We start from the raw sequence: 13558 nt of genomic DNA on the forward strand, positions 1-13558 counted from the left end.
GGGTGACGTATTCGCCTTCTGGTTCAATTGCTTTTTTTCAAATAATCTAATTTTTTCAGTACGATGTCAATCTATCAAGCTCACAAGTGGCGCACAACTTTACACCACTATTTCTGTGACTTAAAACTTGCTGAACACCAGTTCGCATCTCATACAGAAAACGACTGACTTAATAAAACAATTTATAAATTTTTTATTTAATGGCAAGAACTTTTTCACTCATTTCACATACATTTTTATTCATTATTTTAGGTAACCCCACTTACATTAATTAAAATGTACTTGTGAAAAAAGTGCTTTTTCATTAGCCATAACTTAACTTTGTCTGACGGACTTTCTCGTGAACTTTGACATATCATGTGCTTTGGGTTTCTCGTTTTTTTTTTTAAACTCCACATATAAAACATTCCAAGCTTGACATGTTTTCTGGTAAGTTTTGTCCCGAGGAAGAGGTTCTGTGTGACTTCGAAATGGATTGACTTTGAAAACCTATTTAAATAAAGTTTAAGGTAAATCTCCATATCCGGTATTCTTCATCAGCAGCGGAGGTGCAGACACATGGATCACATATACATACAGACACCTAACGGTTCAAAGCTAACCAAGTGTATTTTATAAACATTACTTTTTTTTCTAAGGTGTTGTGACTTTTTTCTCAGCCCCATTTTGTAATTGCTTTTTCTTATCTTATCATACATGCAGCTCTTTGTTACTATAATATAGTTTGAGGAAAGCACTGGTTTAATGCTAAAACACATAGCAGATGATTGATCAAAGCTTTTACGACAGAAAACTGTTGTAAGAGTTTTGAATATTCGCACCTTTGAGCAACGGAAAGTTGAGCAAATATTTTGCAACTTTGTGTTTTCACACCAGTTTGAATCGTCCACTTCACGAATCGACTCCATAGACTGGCTTTATCCTGAATTAGGCCGAATACTGATATCAGGTTATCTTAAAGGCAGCAGCCCCATTGGTTACATGAAAATCTTGACAGTCCACAATGACTTATTCTTTATTACTGAAGGGGCCATATCAATGACAATTATTTAAGTTGTATTTATTTTTCTTCAAATTGATCAAAAAGAATAGTTTTCCATTACAGACATTTGTACGAAACTGTACCGGAACCCTGGGCCACCATCAGGGCATTACTGCCCTTACTGCTCTATGGGACCTGGTGAGTAGCAGTACAGACAAGGGCCCGGAGGGGCCCTGCTCTTGTGCTTCTGCTCACCAGGCCCCATCGTGCACTAAAGAGCTATGCGCTGATGTGCACACGTCGGCGCTGGGGCCCGGGAGCTTCTCAGAGCTGTGCACGGCTGTCTAACCTTGACGGCAGCGCAGCTCACTCCATATTCTCTGTGCTTCTGGTCAGGTGACGGCACGTATGCGATGATGTCATCGCATACGCGCCGACATGAACCGGAATCTGGAAGCAGAGCTGCGCTGCTGGGGAACGACTGTGAGGTAAGTATGTAAAGTTTTTTTTTTTTCTTTATAAAATGAATTAAATGAGTGAGGGGAGGAGGGTGACTGCACATGATGAAGTGGTAGTAGGGAATGTGTTCTGGAAGCCGTGTTATTGGTAACGGTGTTATTTTATGCAGAGATGAGTCCTGGCTGAAAGAAATGAAGGCGGTCTGTGTTGGATGAAAAAGAAAAGCAAAGATGAAGGACTTCAGCTAGAGACATCATTGGTGAGTCAGTGTGTTACCTGTACACTGACACTATACTATATGCAGAGGTCCTGTGTATAATGTCACTAGTGATTCCTGTATTATCTGTACACTGGCACTGTATATTGAGGTCCTGTGTATAATGTCACTGGTGATCCCTATATTACCTGTACACTGACACTGAATACAGAGCTCCTTTGTATGTCACCAGTGATCACTATTACCTGTACACTGACACTGTATACAGAGTTCCTTTGTATAATGTCACTGGTGATCACTGTATTATCTGTACACTATATACAGAGCTCCTGTGTTTAATGCCACTGGTGATAACTATTACCTGTACACTATACACAGAGCTCCTGTGTATAATGTTACTAGTGATCACTGTATTACCTGTACACTGACACTATATACAGAGCTCCTGTGTATAATGGTACTTAGTGTTTTTTTTTGTTTGCTTTTTTTTTTATTAATGATCAGTATTGTAGTATTCAGTCACTATGTGGTGGTAATATGTGATCTGATCATGGTGTGGCAGTATTTGTTCCTTGTAAATGGTATTATTTGGTCACTATGTGGTGGTAATATATGGTCTGGTCACGGTGTGACGGTATTTATATCATGCATGTGGTATTAATGGTCATTTAAAAAATGTATGTGACTCGTTCCCTTAAAGAAAAATACATAAAAATATATTTATATTTAATAGTTTAGAGTAGAGTAGGGCCAGAACAAAAGCTTCTGGTTATGAATGTTATCTGTTGTTTGATGGGAACTGTTAATATCTGATTTGTGAGGACGTAGTGGAGAAATTGAGTTTTTCCAAGTGTGGGCAGTGGAGGCGGAGATAAGATGGAGTCTCAAGGGGGCCTGAAAAGTTTGCCAGTATGGGGCCCCGAAGTTCCTAGTGGTGGCCCTGCCAGAAACCACCGCAGACACCCGAAGCTACTTATGGATAGCCCCTAACGGGACTCCTGCACCTCTCCAGGGATTTCTGCCCTCCTCTCAGTTTCTACTGCTATAAGCACGGTTTGAGAAAGAGCCAGAGGGTCGAAACGTTACCTTGCAACACTGCGGTGATATTTCTATTTTGGTGTTTTTTCAAAATAAAGAAACCACGTGTTTGGCTAACAATACTCTGAAGAATTTTTTTGAGTGCGACTGTTGTTGTTCATGACTACACTTTGGAGGATTCACCATGTTCAGTCTGCACCATTATTAGCGAGAGTGCACGTCTTGTTCTTTACTACCTTGCAGTTCTTAGGCTCAGTTCTAAGCCTGAAGGATGTCACCTTGTAGTTCTTGTAGTTCCTTGTAGTTCTAAGCTTGAATGTAGGTCACCTTGAGTTGCTTAGGTCCAGTTTTAAGTCTGAATATATGCCACTTTACAGTTCTTATGCACAATTCATTTATATGTGTATACATCCGAGATTCCATAACATGTCTCAAGTATATGTCTCTGTGTATTATAACCAAAAATGAGATTTGTCAGCTATTAGTCACAATGTTCGATAAAGATCACTCATTTGGCCTCCACTGGGTAATTATGGCCAATGGCTACATTTGCATGATGTGAATACAGCCATAGACAATGTTATATGTCATCATGGCATGAATTTATTCTCTAGTAGTGCAATAAGAACAGAGATTGGTTCCTTATAAAGCTTTTTACAGAATTTTCCAAGGGCTTGAACAATGTATAAATGTCTTATAGCAAAACCACAATTTTCTTCTCTAGTTTCTGAGGAGGAAAGAGAAAAGCTCTCATGATGCCATCCAATTCCTCCAGTCCCAGCTGGGCATGAAGTACAGAAACTGAGTCCTTCTCACACTGCACTATATATTTCAACAAGCGGTAAAGCTCCAGAAGAACATCACGCAGCACCTGATGGAAAACACAAGAAAATAAAAGTCATTAATGACAAGTGAACAGCTTTAAGAGAGACAATTTATCGACTGTATATGAAAAAGCAATGACTTGAGATCAGGGAGAACAGCAATCCACGACAAGTAGGCAGCTATAGTCTATGGATTGAATTGACCTTCTCGCAGCGTAATAAGGCTGTTGTTGCGCTATTTGGCTACTATAAATCACCCAGAATAGACATGTTAGCACCTATAATCTGTCTCAGATGGGTTGTTATGGAAAGAACAGAAGCTTTAGCCCTAATGTAGCTGCAACCTGCTGTGCTACTATGTCAACTGATCAGAAAGTGTGGCTGCCAACTTCTATCTCAGTGCCTGTACAGATAATGGCAGGAACCCTTCAACACAGACATTCTTGTGTAGCATAGATCAATACCTTAGATGACTACTACATTTAAAAGGTGTAGTACCAAGTTCCTCTATCCATAGATTAGAGATTAACTTCCCAATCACTGGGAATCTGACAGCTGGGACCCCCACTAATCCCAAGAACTGGGGATTTGAAGAGCCCTGTGTGAATGAGAGTTGGTCAATCATAACCAACTCTGGTCCATTCTTTCTTAACGAGACTGCTGAAGAACAGCCAAACAATGTGCACTGATATCTTCGACAGTCACAAAGAATGAATAAAGTGAAGGTCCGTGTGATTGATCATCGCTCCCATTCACATGGTTCTCGGGAGGAAGCGAGGGGCTCAGTGGTCACAAATTATGCTATGGCTAAAGGGTAACTATCAAACTTGGAACAACCCCTTTAAGCCATTAATGTATGACATTTACCTCTGTTGCCCGCTCACTGAGACCTCGAAGCAGTAGGACAATCACATGGATAGCTGCTCTTCTTACTTCAGCCTCTGGGTCAGTGTGAACCACAGCTGATAAACAGGAAGTCATCTTATAAGAAAAAAAAAATGAAAGAACCATTTGTAGGTGCTAGTGTTTGTTATGGGGCTGTCTGGAACCCCATTTTAACGTAAGAAGCTCAACTAAAATGCCAGGCATTCCCAAGCATCTTTAGACAACTTCTGACATTGCAGAGACATACTGAGCATGTCTGCTCTTCATTTTAGCAATCCATGAGCTTTATCTCATTCACCACCCAGATTGCTGTCAGTCTAGACAAGTCTATGATATGCACCAAAAGAGGTAGAAAAGTGCAGTTCCACTTAAAGGGAACCGGTCACCCCCAAAATCGAAGGTGAGCTAAGCCCACTGGCATCAGGGGCTTATCTATAGCATTCTGTAATGCTGTAGATAAGCCCCCGATGTATCCTGAAAGAGGAAAAAAAAGAGGTTAGTCGTGTCGTGGTCCGGTCCGGGGCCTCCCATCTTCATAGGATGACGTCATCGTCTTGTCTTCACGCTGCGGCTCCGGCACAGGTGTACTTTGTCTGCCCTGTTGAGGGCAGAGCAAAGTACTGCAGTGACTTTTCTGACCTTTCCCGGCTCCTGCGCACTGCAGTACTTTGCTCTGCCCTCAACAGGGCAGACAAAGTATGCCTGTGCCGGAGCCGCAGCGTGAAGACCAGAAGAGGACGTCATGGAATGAAGATGGGAGGCGCTGTTCCGGACCTGAGACACCCATCCGAGCAGGACCGCCCCTGCGTGAGTATAATCTAACCTCTTTGTCTCCTCTTTCAGGATACATCAGGGGCTTATCTACAGCATTACAGAATGCTGTAGATAATCCCCTGATGCCGGTGGGCTTAGCTCACCTTCGATTTTGGGGGTGACAGGTTCCCTTTAAATTATTTTTGAAGAATGAGGTTATTTACTTCATGAATAACAGGACCCAGGGAAAATTGCAGCTGCTTGCACAATTCACCCAGGTTGGAAAGGCTGCTAGCCCTTATCGAGTTGTCTGGATCCCGGCAACCCCTTAGAAAGGCATGAATCAATGCGTCTTTGTGCTGGAGAACCATGTCACCTGCAATCAAAAAAAAAAAAAGTTACATTCATGGTCTACATAACACAATACAAATCTCTATATTTAAAGTTGAGTGTATGTGTGTGTAACTGCCACGCCCACTCCACATAGCCCAAATCAATCACTAAGCATCTTTCATTTCTTCAGAGCTGTTTAGAAGTAGCTGCGCTGTGATTGGTTGCTATGAGCACGTTTTCCTTGTAGACAGTTGTGGTAACTAGGGCCTATTAGCCTTATCATTTCTATGGTGTTATCGTCCTTCTGGAAATAACTTATTACCGTGCCGACACAGATCACCCTCTGACGCTAACTGCAGGGGGAGCCCAGAATCAGGAACTTCTCTTTGTCTGGCATGAAGCATCCTCATTAACTTAAAACTTCAAAACACAGATTAAAAAAACAAACAAGATGAATTTCTCCAACCCAGGTATCATTTTAATCGGTGTAACAGCGCCAACCTGACAATGTTGGCTTTTACGGGATGATATGGGATATTAGGGGTAGTAGTCCTCTGGCTCTGGCTGACGGGATGATGTTGGAAATGAGGGGTAGTAATCCGGTGGCTCTGGCTGACGAGATGATGTGGGATATTAGGGGTAGTAATCCGGTGGCTCTGACGGGATGATGTGGGATATTAGGGGTAGTAGTCCGGTGGCTCTGGCTGACGGGATGATGTGGGATATTAGGGGTAGTAGTCCGGTGGCTCTGGCTGACGGGATGATGTGGGACATTAGGGGTAGTAATCCGTTGGCTCTTGCTGATGGGATGATGTGGGATATTAGGGGTAGTAGTCCGGTGGCTCAGCCTGACGGGATGATGTGGAAAATCTGTTCATCTTGCACCGGAAGGAAAAATCAAAAATTTTGGTTTACCAAAAGGCTCTTGAATGAGTTGAAAATAAAATACCATCAATATTTGGGTAATCATTTAATTTGTGTGGGAAATCTGTAGTGTTGAATATATGATGTGAAATGTTTTTATGTGCAACATAATTATTATAATTTGTTATAACTAACCGCAGTTTGTTACTATGCCTGGGCAACGCTCTTCAGCTAGTGTAGTATAAACAGATAAGTCTTAAAGGGGTTGTCTCATCTTAGTCACAGGATAAGCCATTGTAAGATGGCCACCGTACAAGTCATGGAGGGGAGATATGTGTCATCGAGGCTATTAGCTGTGGTGATGTGAGCTAGGAAGAATACTCCAGCATATATAGTGCTGAGAGAGTTATTTGGCCATTCCAGGGCCAGGTTTTACAAGCAGTCATAATTGATGGGCCAACTGCCTCATTCGGTGTCTGTGGCTAGAGGTGTAGGACCGCCATTGTGTGTGTGCTAAAGACACTGACCTGAGCGGGCGGACTCCCAGTATTAGATGGACTGTTTATTTTCTGGTTGTTTTCATGTTGTGTCAGAAAAGGCTGTTCCATTTGTTTTTTCTATCCAGGGCGGTTTATGCAGTTTAATAAACTAGCTTGGACATTCCAGTAATACCGCTTCCTGTGCCTGCCTCAATTGCAGCCGAGTGAGTACAGATTCCTACACCATAAATGTCTGACTGGTGCACATCCTACTGCAGAGTCCAAAATCTATTAGACATCTTTGACATATCTTATGAATATGACATTTATGTCAGAGATTGGACAACCCTTTTAACATCTTCACACCGTAGACAGTTTCCATTTTTTCAGCTTCGCTTTTTCCTCCCCTTCTTCCAAGAGCCATAACTTTTTTAATTTTCTGTCCACAAAGCCGTATGAGATCTTGTTTTTCTCGAAACGTGTTGTACTTTTAAATGACAACATTCACTGTATCATGTGATGCACTAGGAAGCCGGAAAAAAATTCCTAGGTGCGTTAAAATTGCAAAAAACGTTACAAAGTTACATAGGTTGAATAAAGCCCTAGGTCCATCAAGTTCTACCTTTCTCCACCAATTGTACATTTTGCCACTAAATTAACTATAACCCGCAATATTATGTGTATTGAGGAAATCATCCAGTCTGACTGCTCTAACTGTAAGGAACCCTTTCCTGTTTAGCTGTCAAAATCGCCTTTATATCCACCCGTAATGAGTGCCCCTTGGTCCTTAGTATGGTCCATGGAAGGAATAAGTCATGTGCCACCTCCTTTGTACTGACCACACATATTTATTCATGTAAAGGAGAACCCCTCTGAAGCGTCTTTTTTCTAAGATAAACAAGTCCAACTTTTCCAACCTTTCATCATATGAGAGGCCCTCCATCCCCTTTAACAATCTAGTTTCCCGCCCGTGAACTAACTAACATTTTAATTTTTTTTTAAATGTGGAGCCCAAAACTGCATCCCATATTCTAGATGTGGCCTCACAAGTGATTTATAAAGAGGTAACAATGCATTTGAATCGCAGGATTTTAGCTCTATTTTTAAATACACTAAAATCTTGTTTGCTTTTGTGGCTGCTACTTGACATTGAGTACTGCTGCTCAGCTTACTTGTAACCAGAATATCCAAGTCCTTCTACTGTTTGGTAGTCCCAAGTATGCTCCCATTTAATGTATATGCAGCAATAGGATTACTCTGTCCTAGGTGCATTATGCTACATTTATCTATATTAACCCCTTTACCCCCAAGGGTGGTTTGCACGTTAATGACCAGGCCAATTTTTACAATTCTGATCACTGTCCCTTTATGAGGTTATAACTCTGGAATGCTTCAACCGATCCCGGTGATTCTGACAGTGTTTTCTTGTGACATATTGTACTTCATGATAGTGGTAAAATTTCTTTGATATTAACTGCGTTTATTTATGAAAAAAACTGAAATTTGGCGAACATTTTGAAAATTTCGCAATTTTCCAACTTTGAATTTTTATGTAATTAAATCACAGAGATATGTCACACAAAATACTTAAGTAACATTTCCCATTTCCCACCTGTCTACTTTACATTAGCACAATTTTGGAACCAAAATTTTTTTTTGTTAGGGAGTTATAAGGGTTAAAAGTTGACCATCAATTTCTCATTTTTACAACACCATTTTTTTTTTTTTAGGGACCACATCTCATTTGAAGTCATTTTGAGGGGTCTATATGATAGAAAATACCCAAGTGTGACACCATTCTAAAAACTGCACCCCTCAAGGTGCTTAAAACTACATTCAAGAAGTTTATTAACCCTTCAGGTGTTTCACAGGAAATTTTAGAATGTTTAAATAAAAATGAACATTTAACTTTTTTTCACAAAAAATTTAATTCAGCTCCAATATGCTTTATTTTACCAAGGGTAACAGGAGAAAATGGACCCCAAAGGTTGTTGCACAATTTGTCCTGAGTACGCTGATACCCCATATGTGGGGGTAAACCACTGTTTGGGCGCATGACAGAGCTCGGAAGCGAAGGAGCGCCATTTGACTTTTCAATGCAAAATTGACTGCAATTGAGATGGGACGCCATGTTGCGTTTGGAGAGCCCCTGATGTGCCTAAACATTGAAACCCCCCACAAGTGACACCATTTTGGAAAGTAGATCCCCTAAGGAACTTATCTAGATGTGTTGTGAGCACTTTGACCCACCAAGGCTTCACAGAAGTTATAATGCAGAGCCGTAATAATAAAAAATCATATTTTTTCACAAAAATGATCTTTTCGCCCTCAATTTTTTATTTTCCCAGAGGTAAGAGAACAAATTGGACCCCAAACGTTGTTGTAAAATTTGTCCTGAGTACACTGATACCCCATATGTGGAGGTAAACCACTTTTTGGGCGCATGGCAGAGCTCGGAAGGGAAGGAGCGCCATTTGACTTTTCAATGCAAAATTGACTGGAATTGAGATGGGACGCCATGTTGCGTTTGTGACACAATTTTGGAAAGTAGACCTCCTAAGGAACTCATCTTGGTGTGTTGTGAGAGCTTTGAACCCCCAAGTGTTTCACTACAGTTTATAACGCAGAGCCGTGAAAATAAAAAATCTTTTTTTTTTCCCACAAAAATTATTTTTTAGCCTCCAGTTTTGTATTTTCCCAAGGGTAACAGGAGAAATAGGACCCCAAAAGTTGTTGTCCAATTTGTCCTGAGTACGGTGATACCCCATATGTAGGGGGGGGGCACCGTTTGGGCGCATGGGGGAGCTCGGAAGGGAAGGAGCGCCATTTGGAATGCAGACTTAGATGGAATGGTCTGCAGGCGTCACATTGCGTTTGCAGAGCCCCTAATGTACCTAAACAGTAGAAACCCCCCACAGGTGACCCCATACTGGAAACTAGACCCCCCAAGGAACTTATCTAGATGTGTTGTGAGAACTTTGAACCCCCAAGTGTTTCACTACAGTTCATAACGCAGAGCCGTGAAAATAAAAAATCTTTTTTTTTTCCACAAACATTATTTTTTAGCCCCCAGGTTTGTATTTTCCCAAGGGTAACAGGAGAAATTGGACCCAAAAAGTTGTTGTCCAATGTGTCCTGAGTACGCTGATACCCCATATATTAGGGTAAACCCCTGTGTGGGCACACGGGAGAGCACGGAAGGGAAGGAGCACTGTTTTACTTTTTCAACGCAGAATTAGCTGGAATGGAGATCGGACGCCATGTCGCGTTTGGAGAGCCCCTGATGTGCCTAAACAGTGGAAACCCCCCAATTATAACTGAAACCCTAATCCAAACACACCCATAACCCTAATCTCAACGGTAACTCAAAACAAACCCCTAACCCTAATCCAAACCCTATTCCCAACCATAAATGTAATCCAAGCCCTCACCCTAACTTTAGCCCCAACCCTAAACCTAACGTTAGCCCCAACCCTAACCCTAATTTTAGCCCCAACCCTAACTGTAACCTTAACCCTAGCCCCAACCCTAACCCTAACGGAAAAATGGAAATAAATACATTTTTTTTTAAATTTTCTTAATTTTTCCCTAACTAAGGGGGTGATAAAGGGGGGTTTGATTTACTTTTATAGCGGGTTATTTAGCGGATTTTTATGATTGGCAGCCGTCACACACTGAAAGACGCTTTTTATTGCAAAAAATATTTTTTTCGTTACCACATTTTGAGAGCTATAATTTTTCCATATTTTGGTCCACAAAGTCATGTGAGGTCTTGTTTTTTGCGGGACGAGTTGACGTTTTGGTAACATTTTCGGGCACGTGACATTTTTTGATCGCTTTTTATTCCGATTTTTGTAAGGCAGAATGACCAAAAGCCAGCTATCATGTTATAGTATATAACATGATATCATCATCATGTTATAGTGTAAGTTCGCTGATCTGACACTTTGCTGTGCAGTGTGTCAGATCAGCGATCTGACATGCACAGCTGCAGGCTTCACAGTGCCTGCTCTGAGCAGGCGCTGTGAAGCCACCTCCCTCCCTGCAGGACCCGGATGCCGCGGCCATCTTGGATCCGGGCCTGCAAGGAGAAGGAGGAGGTAAGAGACCCTCGCAGCAACTATCATGTTTGATCGCGGTGTGCGATAGTCAGCTGACACCCGGCCGCGATCGGCCGCGCTCTCCCCGTGAGCGCGGCCGATCGCTATGACGTACTATCCTGTCGGTGGTCATACGGGCCCACTCCACCTCGACGGGATAGTACGTCATATGTCAGAAAGGGCTTAAACTTAATTTGCCAAGTGTTTGCCCATTCAGACATCTTACCCAGATCGTTTTGCAAAATTGTACTGTCAAGGTCAGATTTTAATATCCTACATAGTTTGGTGTTGTTAGTAAAGACTGACACTTTACTCTCAATCCCATCCACAAGGTCATTAATAAAGAGGTTAAAAAGAATCGGTCCTAGCACAGATCCCTGCAGTACCCCGCTGCTGGCTATATCCCATTTAGAGAACGTACCATTTATAACGACACTTTGTTTCCGGTCATTTAGCTAATTCCTTACCCATCTGCACAGTTCCCCGCAGTCCCTGCCTCTGTAGCTTCAGTATAAGGCTGTTATGTGGTACAGTATCAAATGCCTTTACTAAGTCCAGATAATCACATCAGATGCATTACCAACATCCAGATTTGCACTTACCTCCTCATATAAACCCAACATGTCATTATTAGACACAACTTATCTTTCATGAATACATGCTGGTTGTCAGTTATTATATTATTCTGTGCAATATATTTCTGCAGGCTCTCACTTCTAATGCCCTCAAAAATTTTACACACTACTGACGTCAGGCTTACCAGACGGTAGTTGACCTTCTTACCTTTCTTAAATACAGGTAGCACATCAGCCATTCTCCAATCCTGTGGCACCAGCCCTGTTACAAGAGGGTCTAAGAATATACTGATGAATATACTGGTGAAAGACATACTGATAGGGATTCTAGATTGTGAGCCCCATTGGGGGACAGTGATGATAATGTGTGAAAAACTGTAAAGCGCTGCGGAATATGTTAGCGCTATATAAAAATAAAGATTATTATTATTATTATTATAAGATACAGCTGTCTATCAATTACTGAGCTATTTCCCTCAGTATCCATGGATAAATGCCATCTGGATGAGGGGAGATTGTCAAATGTTTAATTTACTCAGACGCAGGCATACTTTTTCTTGTGTTAAACTAGTTATATCAGGTGGGTAACTTTGAATTTTGCCTTGTTGAAAGATCCCTGGAACAGTCAGTTCATTGGTGAACACAGATGAAAAGTGCCTGTTTAATCTCTCAGCATTTTCTTTGTCCTCTATAATTATTTTTGTTATTATCGTCTTTTAAGGGGCTTACACCATCCTTTTTTATTTTTGCATTGATGTATTTATACATTTTTTTGGGATTTATTTAATGTCACTGGTGATTTGTTTCTCTGTGGAAAACTTTGCCAGCTTGATTTTTTTTACATTTCTTACTTAGCATTTCAGGAGTATAAAGATCTACCGTATATACTCGAGTATAAGCTGACCCGAGTATAAGCCGACCCCCCTAATTTTGCCACAAAAAACTGGGAAAACTTGTTGACTCGAGTATAAGCCTAGGGTGGAAAATGCAGCAGCTACCGGTGAATTTCAAAATTAAAAATAGATGCTCCATACCGTTCATTATGGCCCCATAGCTGTGCCATATACTGTTCTGCACCGTTCATTATTGCCCCATAGATGTACCATAGAAAGGTGTGCCATATAGTGCTCTGCACCGTTCATTTTTGCCCCATATCTGTGCCATATAGTGCTCTGCACCGTTCATTCTTGCCCCATAGCTGTGCCATATAGTGCTCTGCACCGTTCATTCTTGCCCCATAGCTCTGCCATATAGTGCTCTGCACCGTTCATTCTTGTCCCATAGCTGTGCCATATAGTGCGCTGCACCGTTCATTATTGCCCCATATCTGTGCCATATAGTGCTCTGCACCGTTCATTCTTGCCCCATATATGCTCCTTATAAAGCTGTGCACGGTTCATTCTTGCCCCATATATGCTCCTTATAAAGCTGTGCACCTTTCATTCTTGCCCCATATATGCTCCTTATAAAGCTCTGCCATTGCTGCTGCTGCTGCAATAATTAAAAAAAAAAAGCCATACTCACCTCTCTTGATTGCAGCTCCCGGCGTCTCATCCCGGAGTCTCTTCCCGGCGTCTCTCTGCACTGACTATTCAGGCAGAGGGCGCCGCGCACACTATATGCGTTATCGCGCCCTCTGACCTGCACAGTCAGAGCGCAGAGACGCCGGGAAGACAGATCGGCGCCGGGAAGATGGAGCGACGCCCGGCGTGTGGAACGCGGACAGGTGAATATAAAATACTCACCTAGTCCTGCCGCTGCCCCTGCCTGTCACACTGTCTCCGGGTGCCACAGCTCTTCCTGTCAGCGGTCACTGGCACCGCTCGGAGGAATGAATATGTGGCTCCACCCCTATGGGAGTGGAGTCCATATTCATTTCTCTAATGAGCGGTCCCACGTGACCGCTGACAGGAAGAGCTGCGGCACCCGGAGACAGTGTGACAGGCAGGGGCAGCGTCAGGAGTTCCGGGACTAGGTAAGTATGCCTCAGCGCCCTCTCCCCCTCACCCGCCAACCCTGCCACAGACCGTGACTCGAGTATAAGCCGAG

At 42.3% G+C, this 13558-nt stretch overlaps 1 protein-coding gene across 3 annotated transcripts in view; it reads right to left on the reverse strand.

Annotated features, from left to right (window-relative positions):
• Positions 1-2125: 2125 nt before the first annotated feature.
• TANGO6 (transport and golgi organization 6 homolog) overlaps positions 2126-13558 on the reverse strand; it is a 113423-nt gene continuing 101990 nt past the window's right edge. For 2 of the 3 annotated variants that reach the window (XM_069756761.1, XM_069756762.1), the window contains 3 exons: positions 5383-5534; positions 4388-4501; positions 3246-3567 (listed from right to left, as the gene is read on the reverse strand). In XM_069756761.1, coding sequence (XP_069612862.1) covers positions 3391-3567; positions 4388-4501; positions 5383-5534 — 443 coding nt within the window. In that variant the 3' untranslated portion in view covers positions 3246-3390. Of the gene's footprint in view, positions 3568-4387; positions 4502-5382; positions 5535-13558 lie in introns of all 3 variants that reach the window. The other variant, XM_069756760.1, reaches the window with a different exon arrangement.

This window comes from Ranitomeya imitator, chromosome 3 (assembly GCF_032444005.1).
Source record: "Ranitomeya imitator isolate aRanImi1 chromosome 3, aRanImi1.pri, whole genome shotgun sequence".
Taxonomy (NCBI): domain Eukaryota; kingdom Metazoa; phylum Chordata; class Amphibia; order Anura; family Dendrobatidae; genus Ranitomeya; species Ranitomeya imitator.